Raw genomic sequence first — 16820 nt, forward strand, 5'->3', positions numbered from 1 at the left:
TTAAGCCTGTGAAGGATCCATGTTTGTTCAGAGATGTGTGTAAAGCTATTGTGTTGTTTTGATCCTCATTATTATAATTTTTAATTAAATATTTAAATGTTACATTACATATGTATTTGTTTTATTCATCTTTTCAATGTTGGCCTCTTTGTGAATGTGTGTGTTTTAATCTTCATAGATTGTATATGCGACATTTGTGTATGGGGGTAGCTGCCGGTGGATCACATATGATACGCATACATAAGGTTAATCTGACAAATAACTCGTCTTTGTGTGTCGCTCGTATGTCGTGTGTGAGCGATTCATCTTTGAGTTGGAAAGTTTCTTCTGAGCTAATTCAATTAACCCTCCCTCACTGAAGGGAGTTAATACACATCTCCCAAATGAGAGTTTTGTGCAATATCTCATGAGGTTTTTTATCCAGTTAAGAATTTTTCCTCATAAAATAAAACTCATTAATGTAACATAAAATCAATCAAGTAAATACAACCATCAGATGGTAATAGTAATAAGGCTAAATGAGCCGCAGTACTAGTCAGTTAGAAACATGAAAGGGTATTGCTATAAGCCCTAGCTAGTTAGAGGATTACGAAAGAATCCATAAAATCAAAAAAAAAAATGTGCAATATCTGTAAATTCTTTTTTACATTACATCGTTGAAACATTGTCTTAGTAAGACAGATCCTGGGTTCGATTCCCAGTTGAGACCGTTACCTTTTGATTTGTCTGCGTTTTGTTTTGTTTAGATTTATTGTATTATCTTTCTCTTCAATAATATGTTCAATGGGTATAACCTTCAAAAGTTATTCCAATAACAATTAACAATCATATATATATTTGAGCTGCGCTTGATTTAGTACCATCTCTTTTACCATTTTGCATAACTTGAATTCTGGGGGAAATTGTACTGGAAGATAATATACAATGGGTGACCGGATAAATCATCAAAATGATAATTCATCACATCTTTAAAAAGTTATATAAAGTCATGGATAGTGATGAAACAAAAACTTTATTAACTGGGTTAAATAGGTAAGGTTACGTTAAAAAAAAAAAATTTTCATCATTTTTAATGACTTTATTAACACTTTTTAAAGGTGTGTTGAATTATCGATGTGTTGATTTATCATGGAACCAATACAATGCTATATTAATATGGGGGACCCTAGTGACCCTTCTGGTTATACGTGATTTTTACCGTCAGGTATGTAAAGGTTAAAATGTATCAAGAATGACTAAACTTTTAGAACTCTGTTCAGCTCGTGACATTTATCAAAAATAAGGATCTCAACCGATAAACAGGCTTTAGAGCCATTCTCATAAGACTTTTTCAGGGTTCCAAAAAACAAAATTTCTTAACCTTCCCATTATCAACAGGACTAACCAAAATCTCTGAAATTACTGTCCTGAATGTTGAACATTGAATTTATTGCATTGGTATTTTTTGTATTCCTATAAACTTAGCCTTACTCAAATAACGATAACATGCGTATCTCAGTGACCCCTCAAGGTAACAAAGGTGTTGTTTTGTATCTTGAAAAATCGAAGGTTAAAGATGAAATTTTTTGTGGATATGGTATCCTACGTGCTGGTTTGATTGTGTATTATAAAAAAATATGCAAATCTCCCTATTTTCATGAATCTGAATGTAAACTATAATTTTTTTTATTTCGGGTTAAAATAAAAATGTATTTTCTTGGGAAGTGATTACGGTGCCTGCTTCTCTTTTCGTGTCACATTGATTATTTTTGTAATTTTCTGCAATCTGAATCAAGTGTTTTATTCTGTTTTAACAAAAAGCTTAGTTCAAACATAAAAAATTTAACCGCTTGGAATGAAAATAAAAATGCTAAACAACTTTTTGAACTTTTTAATAAAACATGTAAAATTAAATTATCACAGTAGCTCCTTCAATTAACCTATACAACGCTGGCCTTTTCAACATGTTCTATCCCATCACGTGGCACGTTTGGACACAATTTAGTGTTTTAGCAAAACTTCATGTTGCGTAGATCAGGTTAATAAATCAATCGTCATTTTCTTGATCTTCCGGATCGGGTTCTTCGAAGTCTTTGGTTTTCACGTCATTATCCTCGCCGTATTGGATAATATTATCTATGGTTACCAGGAGATCGGTGACGCTCTCTTCATCCTGGATGTTGAGGGGATAGAATCGGACCAGACTGAAGTCTTCGATCAGGCGGCCGATGGCTTCGGAGAGGTTCCTGTGTTTCTCGTACCATTTGGTGTCTCTCTGCTCCATGTCTGCCAGAAGACTGTGAGGATCTGGCTCAAGAAATCTGCAATCAGATAGGTTTTGGGGTTAGCTCACAGAAGGTGACAAGAGTCCCAACTATGTGGAGCCAGTAGGACTATGAAATTCCCAATTGAAGTATGTTGTGAGGGAAAGTACCTGACTATTCAATATTCTGGTCACCAAACACGACTAAAATCATTTACCAGGGTGATGCTGAAAGCATCTACCACTCTTATCCTAAGGGATATGAAATTTGAATGTGCATGCAATACTTTAAGGTTGAGGTGTTCCAAACTTTTGTCACAGTGGACATTGTCACGATTCAATGAACGCTGAATCTAGGCCAGTTTTAGCATTTGAACAAAGCAGTTCAAGGGTGTCTAGAATCAGCGTTTAACGGGGACCATTTAGATGAAAAAATACGCAAAATGGTGATAATCATTGAATTGTGACGTCAAATGTGAGAAAAGTTTAAAACACCTTAACCTTAGACATTCTCATATTATGTTCTATAAATTGGGGGGGTTGGTTGGATGTGTGCATTGAATTATTTTACCTGTCCATCTGGTTTTTGGCAGATTTACTGAGAAGGTCCATTTTACTTAAAATATTAATGTGCGGCAGTTCCAGGTTGACCATTACACTGAGAGCCGCCATTGTTCCTGCAGAAATATTAACTATTAAGTAAATAAAACCCAACAAACAACAGTATGAAATTGCCTACATACGGCATTGAGGACAGAGGTCCACAAACCCAGGGAATTAGATTGATATTATTTAATAATCTTAAAAAATATTAAATAGGATATTTTTTTTCAAATGCAATCGCTTACTGGATAGTTTTTCTAGGATTACCTAAACTATGTGATTTAAAAAAAAACAACTTTGATATCGCACAAAACTCTCGTTTGGGGGATGGTATTACCCCCCTCCGATGCGGGAAGGTTAAATTGTAGAAAATACTCCAGAGGCATGATAAGATTTCAAAGTTGACTTTGTTGTTTTAAGCAGTAGAAAAAACATCTCAATAATCCACAATTTCAATGTGGATAACCCACAAGAGTGGCAACTGCACCTAACTGTCTGGAGATAATGGAACTATGACAATCCTAAAGGAAATGGGGAAAGGAAGGCTATTCAATCTGGGCACAAAACATGGCTAAAACTATTTTAATCAAGTTACGATTCTGAACTTTCACCAGGGTGATACCAAAGAATTTTTCACCCATAATGACTTCATAAGTCAAGTCCTTTTATAATAAAAGCAGTTACCTACCCGATAGAAACTTAGCCCCGTCCACCATGAACTGTGAGTCGATGAGGAACACGGCTGCCAGCCTGAAGTTCCACCGGCCCAGCAGTTCCACGAGGCGCTTCATAACCGTCAGGTGTGTGTACAGTTCTACCTGTCCGGGGCAGTCAAATAGGATGTAGTCATCGTCCCCATCGCCTAACTTCTCTTCTAGCCACTCGGCGTTTTCTAGAAGGGTTCTGGAAGTAAGTTTAAATAAAGAATATTGTAGGGCATAATCACTGGGCATTTTCTACAAGTATTCTGAAATTATGTTTTAATAAAAAATATTATAAAACCCCGATAAACAAACCTCAAGTATTTTATTATATTTTAACAAACTGTTTGGTATTTTCTAATTATGTTAAAATAAATAATGTTATATTTTTGTGGAGCATACATAAATAAGTCATTTGGTACTTCAAATATATAATAATAAGGTCCAGCTGTTCCACATTATTTGAACAATTCATCAAATTTCAAAGTTAATCCTTCAGGCTAATTAGTTTGCTTTTGGGAACAACTCATTTCTATGGTCTCAGAAAACGTATATCCCTTATGGTCAAGTTGAGGAATATGATCTAAACCATGTTAGAAAGAGAAAACATCACGCTTTATATACAAATCTAGGAGTTAACCATAGGAGAATTAAAATGTGAATCTTTATGAAACCAAAGGTTTTTTAAAAAGATTACATAACTTTGTGATTTTTTTTACTAATTATTTTTATACGAAACAACAAAAAAATGAGGTGACAGTAAAGTTAGATTATACAGTTATTATTAGTTTTATACATTTGTCTAATAAAATGCTTGTGTTTATAATATAATAGAATAGAAATAAAACTTACTCCATGCAAAAGACTAGACCTCCATTAGGTCCAAAGTGGAGTTCCTCATCTTCCATTGCGTCATCGAGGTGGATCAGCTCCCGGATGTCCACAATGGGGTCATAGTCAAAGTGCTCCGCGGCAGGATCCAGGTTTACCACATCGATGGTCCGGTTGGAGTCCTGGCCGTGCCGAACCAGGGTCGAGCAGTATGTGGACTGAATAATACATTACAACATCACAGTAAGAACTTTATGTAAATACATCTCTGAATAATAAATTACAATATCACAGAAAGACCTTCATGTAAAGGGCCATTATGCAAAAGGCAGTTTAATGTTCAATCTGGTAAATATCCAGATACGCTGGACGTTCTTAAATTATTTTAAAAACACTTTGTATCAGTTCATTTTAATGAGGAGCATCTATTTGAGTCTCCAGAAAAGCAAAAAATGTATTTAATAACTTTTTTTTGGTAATGTGATAAAATATGTACATTTTTTACAAATAAAAATCACTAAATGGCCCACCACTGACTTTAACGTCAGTTTATGGAGTAGTATTAAAAAAGTAGGTTTTAATTTCGGACAATCATTTTATATTTGAGGTGTCGTGAGTACTATGTAAAAGATGTAATTAAAATACAACCAAGTGAATCAGATACTTGAGTCGGGCCATGTCAAGAGTCAGAATAATAGAAGAGTATGTATGAATGTGATTGAGGCAAGGAGTATGTGCCAAGACCGAGTTGTTTGGCGGTCCGTCGGTTAGTTAGTTATGTATTATTTTCAAAGATTTAGCTGTTTCAAACAAAATCTATTTTCTCGAATGGAACCCTTGTGCCCGCTTGAAATGTGTAAACATAAAAATTCGGCAGTTTGTAAATGTAGAAAGATTCTCCTGGATCAAATATTGTTTTCGGGAGCTTCCTCCTTCTAAATAAAGCTGTAAGTGTCCAGTTTTAAACATTTACTAGAAAAATCATAACATGAAAGAACCAATAAAGATAAGTATGCAATATTATAGTATCCTAATAGTAGTGATGTTAAGAACATTAATTGAGTTTGTGTGTCTTCACGACGATGCCATGAAAATAACATACAAATAATAGGAGTTCACGATTATAACTTATTACGCACCTTCCCGCTGCCGGCGGGCCCCATGATAAGCTGTGCGTAGCGCATTATATTTTTTATTTAAATTCCAAATTAATTCGAAACAGCGATTCTCTGTAAACAAAACGATTTTATGTGATTACTGTATACAATTATTAATCACGCTTAGTTTGTTCCGTTTGTTTGACAGTAATTTGTCGCACGCTGATTCAGCTGCATAGATATTTACAGATAAATGTTTAGCTGATTTGACAGTTAAAGTCATAGAAATGGTCATAGATAGACCACTTTCTAGCGATGGGCACAATCGATGATTTACTCGATCTTTTTGAACAACGAAATATTTCGATTCATTATCCCGGACAAATCGATTCTGTCAAAAATCGTTATACAGTCCGAAACAATCGTTTTGAAATATCATCAAACAAGGACTCGATTCTGTCAAAAATCATCACACATTCCGAAACAATCGTTTTGAAACGTCATCAAACAAGGAATCGATTCTGTCAAAAATCATCACACAGTCCGAGACAATCGTTTTGAAAATCATTCGAAATCACAGCCATTGGTCAGAATGAATCGATATAAAAATCAGTCACGTCAATCAAAACCTCCTAGATCATAAGAACTAGACGCTGAATAAAATCAGCCTCCTACTTGTATGAGAACCTCCAAAAAATTTTTTTTAATTAACATGTTATTACTATACTTTGGTATGTCCCTAGGTATCTACGTGACTTGAATTCACAGAAAGACCAAAGCGAACACGTGCGCCCGCATCTGTCTCTGTAATTTTGCATGCGGATTGAGGCAGCAGTTCGCATTATTTGACCTTAAATATTTAGTGAATAGCCTGGCCGGTGCTGGCCGGCAAGCGCAATAAAAATTTAGAAAGCCAACTTAGAAATACACCCATAAAGTCGTCAATCTGAAATGGGAAACGTTAAGCCAGCGACCCGGCAATAAAAACCTTCGCTCAAGGCTAGACTATATTGCAATTGTTTGAAGGTCTTTTGTACAAATGTAATTTTAACATATTTTAAAATAATAATAACTCTAGCGGTGAGAATGGCGATGCCAGCGCCACGGACTCAGACAACGTACCGAAGTGGTGTAAAGCGGAACCACTTTAGTTCCAGCACCCCACCACAGGCGTGCTACGGTCGCCGGATCGCGCAGCTGAAGACAGATTCCGCAACCAACATTTTGATTTTTTGGCACTCGAGAGTTATCATCTAGCCCCCTCCTGGAGCGGTCGCCGAGGCGCTTCCGCCCAGGAAGCTGCCCTCTCGGCAGTTACCATCTCGCCTCCGCCGAGAAATATCCTGCCCTCCCCCTTGGAGCGGGCGCCGAGGCTCTTCCTACCAGAAAGCTGCCCTCTCAGGAGTTACCGTCTCGCCTCCACCGAGAAACTTCCTGCCCTCCCCCTTGGAGCGGTCGCCGAGGCTCTTCCGACCAGGAAGCTGCCCTCTCAGGAGTTACCGTCTAGCCTCCGCCGAGAAACCTCCTACCCTCCCCCTTGGAGCGGACGCCGAGGCTCTTCCGACCAGGAAGCTGCCCTCTCAGGAGTTACCGTCTCGCCTCCGCCGAGAAACCTCCTACCCTTCCCCTTGGAGCGGACGCCGAGGCTCTTCCGCCCAGGAAGCTGCCCTCTCAGGAGTCGCTGCCTGCCGACTCCGCCCTTCGGAGCCTTGGCCCAGGCTGAACTAATTCCGCCCTTCGAATCCAACCGAAGTTGCCGCTTGTGTTATTGGTGATAGTTCGAACGTGGAGATCCGCAGTTCCAGATAAGAATTAAAATATAAGACTATTATTAAGCCTAGATTAAGACTAGCCCTTAACTTTATATATTTTTTTAAATAAATTTTTATTAGTGTTTGTAACTAAATAACTTCTTTTTTTACTCATTCCTCCTTTTCTTTTACACGCATAGTATTAATATTAAAACTCACTTATGTATAGTTATAACAACTTAAGGGAATTTAATATTAATACTATGCGTGTAAAAGAAAGGGAAGAACGAGTAAAAAAAAGAAGTTACTTAGTTACAAACACTATAAAAAATTTATTTAAAAAAATGTATAACGAAAGGTTAGTCTTAATCTAGGCGTAATCTAGTCTTAAATTAGACCGAAAATTCACTATCCTAGAAAGGGGGGGGGGGAATGGCTACAATATAAAAATAACAGTTCCATGACAACTCATAATACGGGAATTCGTGACATGAATTTTCAGAACAAACTTTATTCATCACTTGATAATTCATCACAGTAACTATATAGAACAACCGTAACTCAGAATAGTGAATTGGCTATTCAGCACACTTTTTGCTGATATATAGATACCAACAGACTCGTGCCGTATACGCCGCCTCCAAACTATATATTTGAATTGAATCTATGAGCCATACATTTTATTAAATGTTCATATAGATGATTAAATTATTAATGATAAAGTTCGCGCACAGTAGACGGTCTAGGACAAAATTATTTTGTTCTCCTTTGTCTCATATTAAGTGGTCATTTATGAAGTTAAGGATATTAAGCGTTATTTATGATTTTTGAAGGCACTGAAACTACCCCATCATCCTCTTCTTCATCTCCTTCCCCTCCCAATACCTTCAGCCTCACAACATACCGAATTGGGACTGCTTGTAAGAATGATGATTTTTACACAAATGCCGCTTTATATTGATCATATTCAGACCACAAATTGTAGTACGTATCCAAAATTTCAGTCTGTTCGGCGACACAGATCCTATGCCCGTAGGAATGATTTATTTTTTCCTTATATGCCACTTTACTGAGATTTTGTCTTTGATTCTACTTCCAAAATTTCCATCCATTTGGTGACATAGATCCTGAGAAAACGGCTTTCAAATTCCGAACTCAAGCCTTGCATTTATGCCCGTAAGAATGATGATTTTTCTTCAAATGCCACATTATTTTCCTACATAATATTATAATCCCTAAAGCCCTGCTATGTGTTAAGAACCAGTTTATTTTACACTGCAGAACCATCTTTATACTGCTTTTCTCATATATTTTCCAACTACATGCCCTGCTATGTATTATGAATCGGTTTTTTTACACTGTAGAACCATCTTTATATGTACTGCTTTCCTAAAGCGTTAAGTTTACTTTACTAAGCGTTATTGTTTCATTTACGAATATATATTTTTTAGCAGTAATATTTTTCACTGGAGTTCCTTATTACCCATGAACCTAAAAAGCCCTGGACAGAGCATTAGTGCGATATTATATTAGTGGCAATGAAGCCAAATTTAGGGTGGTTTGGCAGCCATCTTGTATGACAATCTTTTGGAATGATTTGTATGCAATAATGAACTGAAGGAATGAGATGTCATTAAAAAATTTAAGTTGCTTTTGGCATTTTTCATACATCTCCCCCCTCCTTCAAATTTGACTCGAATAGTTCCGTCCAGGGCTTATTAGGTCCACGTTATTACCATATCTATAGCTTGCCACTTTGAGACATCTCTACATGTCTGTAGGTTTGTAATGTCAATGATGACAGTAGTAAAGTGTAAGCAACTGCCATTTTTATTTCACCGAGCCAACAGTGATCGGAATAAGCAAAAAAAACTTTTTTCAACACCTTTTATTCATTTTTATTTTAACAAACAACAGTGTATACAAAAAAGGATAGATTTTCAAACAGTCTGACATTTAATAATAGATAAAAATTTATGGCGCTGCAATCATTTAAAAGGTTTTGAATGGCAACTCCGAGATGGCTCATAGGAAAATGAATGTAAAAGCTCAATGGTCCAAGTGTATTTTTTACTTTTAACCAAACAGAGTTCAGAAATTAGTGGCACTTTCCGAAAGGAGATCATTCTACATTTTTTAATTTAACGTTTTGCAAGGAAGATAATTAGTTACACGGAAAGGTGCTTTTTTGTATTTTTTTAAATTTATCTTTCCAAATAGTTATTTATTAGAAGTCAAATAAAACAATAACTGATTCGAGGATAAAAATTATACATAAATTGAAAATTCTATATTGTTTGCCCTCGTTTGTTTAAAAAGAACTGACAAACTCGAATGTAAAGAAATTTGAATGTGAAGAACAAATTTCAAAGACAAAGTGAGTAGCTTGGTGTTGCCATAGGAATAAAAATAAAAAATTGTACCAATTGAATAAATTTCTAGAATATTATGCCAGCTGTTTATATCCAAATATTATATACATACAAGCTGTTTGTTTATGTAAAACGGATATTTTCAACTATTTGCACTTAAATTTTAGGGAATGACCAATTTCAGTTTGATGAGTAGAGAATAGCGCTTATCAATTATTTAATCATTATTATTCTACAAGAAGAAAAACAAAAGGTTACAACGACCAAAGATTTTATGAATGAACTAAAATGCAATTTTTTCAACAGTTTGAAGAAAAGTGTGTCATTTATAAGATAAAACAAGTTTTTCTCGCAGGCCATATTAAGTTTCATGGCAATTAAGTACATGTTTTTTAAAAAAGCACAATTTATGATACAGCGGGAAAATAAATAATTTACTCAATTTTGGAAAATTGAAACATTTACATAATGGTAACACTTCATAATATTGTACAAAGTATTCAAACTATATAATTTAACTAAGTATTTGATTAAGAAAAACAAGCTAATGGTGGGTGCATCGTATAATGTAAGAAAAGAAAAACTAAGCCCTGTAATTCAAACATAGTTATGATGATAAACACAACTTCAAAGAAATAAGAAAACTGTAGGCATTATATTAAAACATTAAGGACGGGTTGTTACACAGAATTTTAAAAATTTATAAAATTTTATAAAGTTAAAATTCAAGTTGTTTTTATTTTATCATGGGCCAGTTGGTTCACAGTATTTGGATTTTAACTTTGTAATTTGATGAAATAATTTTTTTCTGTAAAACAACCCATCATTAGTAAAAACCATCACCATACTAAAAAATAAATAAATAATTTAAATGGTAAACAAAAAAAGGATTGACTATTACATTTTTATTCATAATTTTTATCCGCTCAAAGCCCATTGCTTCAATAAGGCCCTTCATTATGATTTAAGATTTTCACGGCCAAAAGTATTTTTGTTATTTGTTTTTGGGGTGTTATGCCGTGTTGCGCTAAGGGGCCGTTCAAGTATTATGTAAGCACTATAGGGGGGCAGGGGGTCTTTGCTTTGCTTATTTTTGATGACATGGGGGGTGGGGGGGTCGAGATTGTGATTACGTCAGCACTGCTCAGCAGTAGTTATTTTTTTTTACACATTGTCTATGTTTGAAAACCGAATACATATTCGGGGATTCCCACAAATAATTAATACGTTTAGGTACTCGCTTAAAAAACAGAATACATTAACAGAAAAATGCATATAGGTACCAATTTTTACGTAAGCATGGGAGAGGGGGGGTAAGAGCTTTGCTTACTTTTGGTGACAAGGGGGAAGAGGGGGTAAATAATTGTAATAAATCTGCTTACGTAATACTTGAACGGCCCCTAACTCCTTCTTTAGCCAACGTGTCGGACAACATTGCAGTGTCCATCATCAGGGCAGATGTGTTGATGATGACACATCTGCCCTGATGATGGACACTGCAATGCTGTCCGAAACGTTGGCTAAAGAAGGAGTTAGCGCAACACGGCATAACACCCCAAAAACAAATAACAAAAAAGGCCCTTCATTGATCTGAATCCATTTTGCATCGAGTGGTGATTTTATGTGATTCACTTACAGCAATTAAAAAAATAAACAACAGTGAACTCGTAAAGCATTACAGTTATATAACAATTGCGTTGAGTGCGTTTCAAAATTGTTCAAATTAAAAAAGCGGACTAAATTAATTTTTAAAGATGCATTATCTTGTATGTGAACAATGCACAGTTAATTTATGCAATTCAGAACATTTCACAATGCCCACTACACCGAAATTTAAAACTAAACCATTAATTTGAGTATTTCAAAGACAAAATAGAACTAAATCAACAAAATTTTTATGTACACATTTTTTTACTGGCAACACACTCCTTTTTTTAAAATGGTGAAAATGTGGAAGTGATTTTTTTCTGTCTAATAAGTAAAAGTGACTAAAGATTTCTTTCAATAAAACAAAATTAAAGTTAATGAATCGCAAATAATTGTTGTAAATGGCATAAACATTTCATTCCATTAGCATATTTACCCACAATCTTTCTACAATACTAGTTTAGGTTCCACTCTTTTTTTTTATTACAAAATAATAAGTTACAATGTATTATTCCAAGTGAGTTTACAAAACTCTTCATAATAAATTATTATCAGTTCATTCAAATTCATTTATCTGCTGCATATCAGAAAAATTTTAAACACCGAAAAGTCTTAAATGTAATAATATTTCTATTTAACTTTATCTGCGCAACTGTCGCATATGTGATCCACAGGCAGACATCCCCGTATGCGAATATCGCATATATGTGATATGATGAGATAGATATAATGAAAGGTTAATGTGCAAGAATTGTTAGAAATATGTGAATTGGCTGTTACTTTTCTTGCACAGGTTGGATCAAAAACAAAATAATGGTAAGGATTATTAATTATTATCATATTTAATTACTGAAGACAATATTAGCGATTCCTAAACAAATATTTGAAACAGAAAAAGATACGGTCACATCTAGGACTCGAACCCAGAACCCTTGCCCTACCGGGGCACCGCTCTACCAACTGAGCTAATGGGACCCTATCTCCTTTGGTCCATATTTGACTGTATCATACTTCGAATAAGAACTACCAACATTGCCTTCATTTTTCTCACCGCACATTTTTATTGGCTGTTATCTTTATGTATGATCGGAAGATTCAACTCGAACTAAATGTAATCTAGACAGTGTCTTAGATAAATATATTTTATTTTTATTTTAATGTGCGACATCTATTGACTTTATCTGCAAGTATAGGATGAATATTTTATATTATCAGTTACTATGTGTTTATAAATATATAAACATTCTCACGAATTTATTATGCATTCCTACAAGAAGTAATAACATTGTTACCTATTACCTACCCAGAAAAATTCTCACTTTGTATATTACAAAAATATGTCGCAAATTTATTAAAATAAAAAATAAATTTGGCAAACTGGCTTGCAATGTAAAAAGTTCTTTAAGCCTGAAGGGTCGAGGATGAAAACAGAATGCATTCAGTAGTGATGGGTCAAGATTGTAGATAATAGAAACAAAGGGAGATACGGCATGGGAGCATGTCACCAAGCTACAATCAAACTGCACGAACGCAAAGATAGGGCACAGACTACTGTCATACTAATGAGCTAACGATGTTGTAGACACTTTTGTATGTGCAATTTCATGGCCGATATCCATTGTTTCTATTATATTTGTATTAGGCATCTAGGTCGGCACGTTTTCACAATATCAAATAATTTACTTATTGAATTTCACAGATAAATGGTTTACATAGGCAAGATACAAAGGAGTGAATTCAATTTTACAATTCTAATGATATAATGTTTATTGTCTGAATAATAAGTCGGCATTTAAGAAAATGGATGATAGCAATTGTTAACCTGAAATATCTTATTTCATCAAAAATTTTGATAATACAATAATAATTTTAAAAATAATACTTGAAAGTACACCATTAATAATAACTGATACCAGGCATCAATATAACATAAATCAGTGTCCAGCACACAAATAAGTATCAAATTAAGGCAATATGCTATTTAATTACGCCATAATAATAAAAATAATTACTTAATAGGGAAACAATTTAAGGCAAGTACATATTTCAATAAATTTTAGTAACTTCCAAGTGATTTGAGCAAATTCAATGGGTCATTTGTTGTTTACTTAAAACGGGTCCAGCCCTTTTAAAATTTCTTGAAAAATGTAATATTTTCGTAAGAATTAAGTACAATCTAGACTTGGATAAGATTTAAGTTTTTTCAATATTTAATATATGAGTGATGTCTGCACGGACAATTTTACTGTATGTGCGATTTTCATAGAAAATGTATGAATATAACAAAAAATGCCATCCATGAACAACCTTTATCCTATAAACCTCGGGAACATGTTGAAAAGATTAATTAAATATTTTAAAGGCAGGTGAGATAATTAAAATCAGAAAGATAAAAATTCACAGGTTAGGTTAGGTTATTTATAGGTTAATAACCAATAGCCAAATAACATTTGAAATCTCCCTATTTCATACCATCATTACATTATGTGAAAAGTTTGGTATAAGGACTTGTGTTTGCAGACCGACAAATTGATCCAATATTTAATGTTTAGACAAAAAGCACAATTCTGAAAATGAGACATGGTAGCAAAAAAAAATAAATGCCAATAGCTAAAGATAAACTTAACCATTTTTATAATGTTTGCCACTATAAAGCATTTTTTCATAGAACATTACATAAACCATATATGTATCCAAATATTATAGATGACGCCGGGATTATACCTGATCTATTCCATAGAATCTATGAAATATATCAGTGACAACAGGCTATTTTCTATGGAATAGAATCCCAAAGTTGAATCGACTACAACTTTCATTGTACAAATTAACCATAGATTCTCAAAGAATAGATTAGGCGAGAATGTGCCATTAGATAAAAAAAATGTCTTTTCTTTTCAATACATTACCATTTAAAGCTTATAATTTGACGAAACATTACTTACAGACACAAAATTTTTACAAAAAGCATACACATATAAAATGTATAAAAAATGTCTTTCTTTACAATTTCAATTGATAAAGTTATCTTTGCATTCAATGGCACCGCTAGTGCAGATTGTGTGATGTATTTTTGGTACAAAAATTAACAGATAATAGTAGTTAATTCATTCATTAATTGGTTAATCCTTTGGCCGCCTGCAAAGATAATCATGTACCCCCTACAGTTTGAGCTATCGCATATATGCGATCCATCAGCGGCTATTCCCGTAAGCATACGTCACATTTGTGATCCACCAAGTTTCTCTAAAACACATACACTGTGTAAAAAGTAAGATAGTTTACGTTGAAACGGCCAGCGTTGTAAAGGTCAACTTATATTTTAAATTTTTAAGAATCAATAAAATTGTCTACAAGCTTAAATGCTATAGTTTCTGTGAATGTTATGATACATCACTGGTGTTCACCCTACATAATAATATTATAAAATATAGTAATTATTAATCTCTAATCCAAGTTAACATTTGTAAATACAAAGGCCTTTCCAGTATGGTCACTGTAAAATACACTTAAAAATGCATTGCGAAAGAACAACTTCTATCAGTAAAGTTTTAAATACATACATATACATATACTAGCTGACGTGTAGCCCGGCGTTGCTTGACTTTTCTCTACTTTCAATAAATATAATATCCATGTATTATATGTATATATAAACCTTCCGGAAGAAATTCTCTAAATGATAGTGAGAACCCTATTAAGCTACGTTGCATAGTATAGAAGAACTATGCGCACAAACATGGATAATGACTTTGTTTCATACTATTTAGAGATTAGCGGGTTCAGACGTTTCGATTTTAGTTGATCAGCTCCACACTTGAAAGCATATTGACAAGTGTGAACCTGCTTTCAACAAAGTTGATCAAATAATTATAAGCAATAATTAAACGCCTGAAATAACAATCCAAATTGAAAATATCTCCCCAGTAAAAATAAATGCCGCCAACGAGAATTGAACCCGTACCTTCTGATGTCCGGTCAGGTGCTCTGAACCAATGAGCCAAGTCAGCTTATTTCCAACCCGCCAAATAATTCAATATGTACTAGTACCTCAATCAAAAATTACTGCTTATTATATTTTTACACCTGTAAACAACCAACTTTATTTTTGTAGGAAAGGCTTTGTTAGTGCTAAATTTCCCACTAGATGGCGTCGAGACATATTATATCTACATTTGTCGGTGAAATATTTTGACTTGTCAAATATTGATATTTCAGGTGACTAATTATTGCTATGCATAAAACCTTGTCTTATAAACATTAGTTTATCATTAAAAATAATAAAGTTGATCAAGTTTTAGTTAGAAATCTTGTTGTTCAATAAAAGTTGAACAACTAAAATTGAAAAGTCTGAACTCGCTATTTGCCATTTCAACCATTTTAATTATTTAAACATGTATTTATTAAGGAATGCTCTTTCTGACACGAGACTCGTTGAATATTTGCTTTATGACAAACAGTAAATCTCATCCCATTTTATTTCATAGACAGTTAAATGGATATTTCATATTTCCACAGATCATGAAGGAAATGACATTGTGAGCTGAAAATAGTTCAGTTGGCCAAGAAAAATGCAAGACAGAAAAATCTGCGCAAATTTCATGATGCCAGTCTCCATTTAAGAGAATTTGCAAATTCAGACAAACAAATCAATTTCTGCTTTATGGTCTAACATTCAGAGCGAAAAACTGTGGAAATTTCATGATGCCAGACCTCAACCACATTCCTCAGAAGATCGAGTGACAGCAAGGTTACCGGGACAGAGTAAGTGGGAAAGAAATATCGACTAACTCTGATTTAAGCAACTCATATTTGTAGAATAAAAAATGGCTCAAACACACTTAACGATAAAAAAGGCTCAATTATGCATACATAATTAAAAATGCATATTATCCCATGTCTACTGATAAAATATAATGTTCTTTCAAGAACATGTGTACACTCAACAAAAGTTTCAAAATTAAGTACTAAACTAATAAGTACTAAAAAATGGTATTAATCATTATTTCAAAAATTGGTATCACCCTCTATCTTCTAAGGTTGGTACTGACCAGTCAACTGATTGATTGGGTCAGTGGATGTGTTGAATGTTGAACTGTTGAATTGTTGACTAGCTGGCCGTGCTGTTATACTGGGGCCGGCCCGCCAGCTCGAGCAGATATCTGTCAGGGTGGTCAATCCAATCGGCGGCGGATAATTTGACCTGGCGCTGTCTCTCCGCCTCTCTGACCTGCCATTTCTTGATGTCCAGCTGTGTCTCTCGGCTTGCTTGGTCACCGCACCCCCAAACCTTGGAAAGAAAGAACATTTTATAATTTGCAGACAACGTATTGTTTGTTCTGAATTCTTAAAAGATTTTAAAAAATGGGGGATTAAACTTGGGAAATGCCGGCATATACCAATTTTTTAACAATAAAAGTATTGAAGGTGACAGAGAAGACGGACTGCCACACAACTGTGTCTTGGCACACATTTCTTGCTTCATTCACATTCATACATAATCACTCTGCTGTTTTCTGTGCCATGTCTTTCTCGGGAATCCTCGATTTCTTTTACTTTCTCCTGGCACTCCTGTC

At 34.4% G+C, this 16820-nt stretch overlaps 2 protein-coding genes across 2 annotated transcripts in view; both read right to left on the reverse strand.

Moving 5' to 3' along the window:
- Window positions 1-1901: 1901 nt before the first annotated feature.
- Window positions 1902-5707, reverse strand: LOC149413154 (GPN-loop GTPase 3). The gene is made up of 5 exons (XM_089645616.1): window positions 5517-5707; window positions 4399-4595; window positions 3534-3748; window positions 2814-2919; window positions 1902-2300 (listed from the first exon to the last, which is right to left on the reverse strand). The coding sequence occupies exons 1-5, from the start codon at window positions 5559-5561 to the stop codon at window positions 2027-2029; spliced, it is 837 nt and encodes a 278-aa protein (XP_089501742.1). The 5' UTR covers window positions 5562-5707; the 3' UTR covers window positions 1902-2026.
- Window positions 5708-9305: 3598 nt separating this feature from the next.
- The window catches only part of LOC149413155 (uncharacterized), a 32592-nt gene continuing 25077 nt past the window's right edge, over window positions 9306-16820 (reverse strand). Inside the window, exon 9 of the mRNA XM_089645415.1 lies at window positions 9306-16534. Coding sequence (XP_089501541.1) covers window positions 16355-16534 — 180 coding nt within the window. The 3' untranslated portion in view covers window positions 9306-16354. The remainder of the gene's footprint in view (window positions 16535-16820) is intronic.

The sequence above is a fragment of the Hesperophylax consimilis genome, chromosome 22, assembly GCF_061612785.1.
Source record: "Hesperophylax consimilis isolate HC1 chromosome 22, BYU_Hcon_1.0, whole genome shotgun sequence".
Classification (NCBI taxonomy): Eukaryota; Metazoa; Arthropoda; class Insecta; order Trichoptera; family Limnephilidae; genus Hesperophylax; species Hesperophylax consimilis.

Bases quoted from the DNA above. Each gene is read 5' to 3' on its own strand.
- LOC149413154 (XM_089645616.1), bottom strand. From the start codon at position 5,561: ATGCGCTACGCACAGCTTATCATGGGGCCCGCCGGCAGCGGGAAG. The intron at 3,749-4,398 runs GTAAGTTTTATT...ACTTACTTCCAG, and splicing joins GGTCTAGTCTTTTGCATGGA to AACCCTTCTAGAAAACGCCG. The intron at 2,920-3,533 runs GTAGGTAACTGC...ATATTTCTGCAG, and splicing joins CGGGGCTAAGTTTCTATCGG to GAACAATGGCGGCTCTCAGT.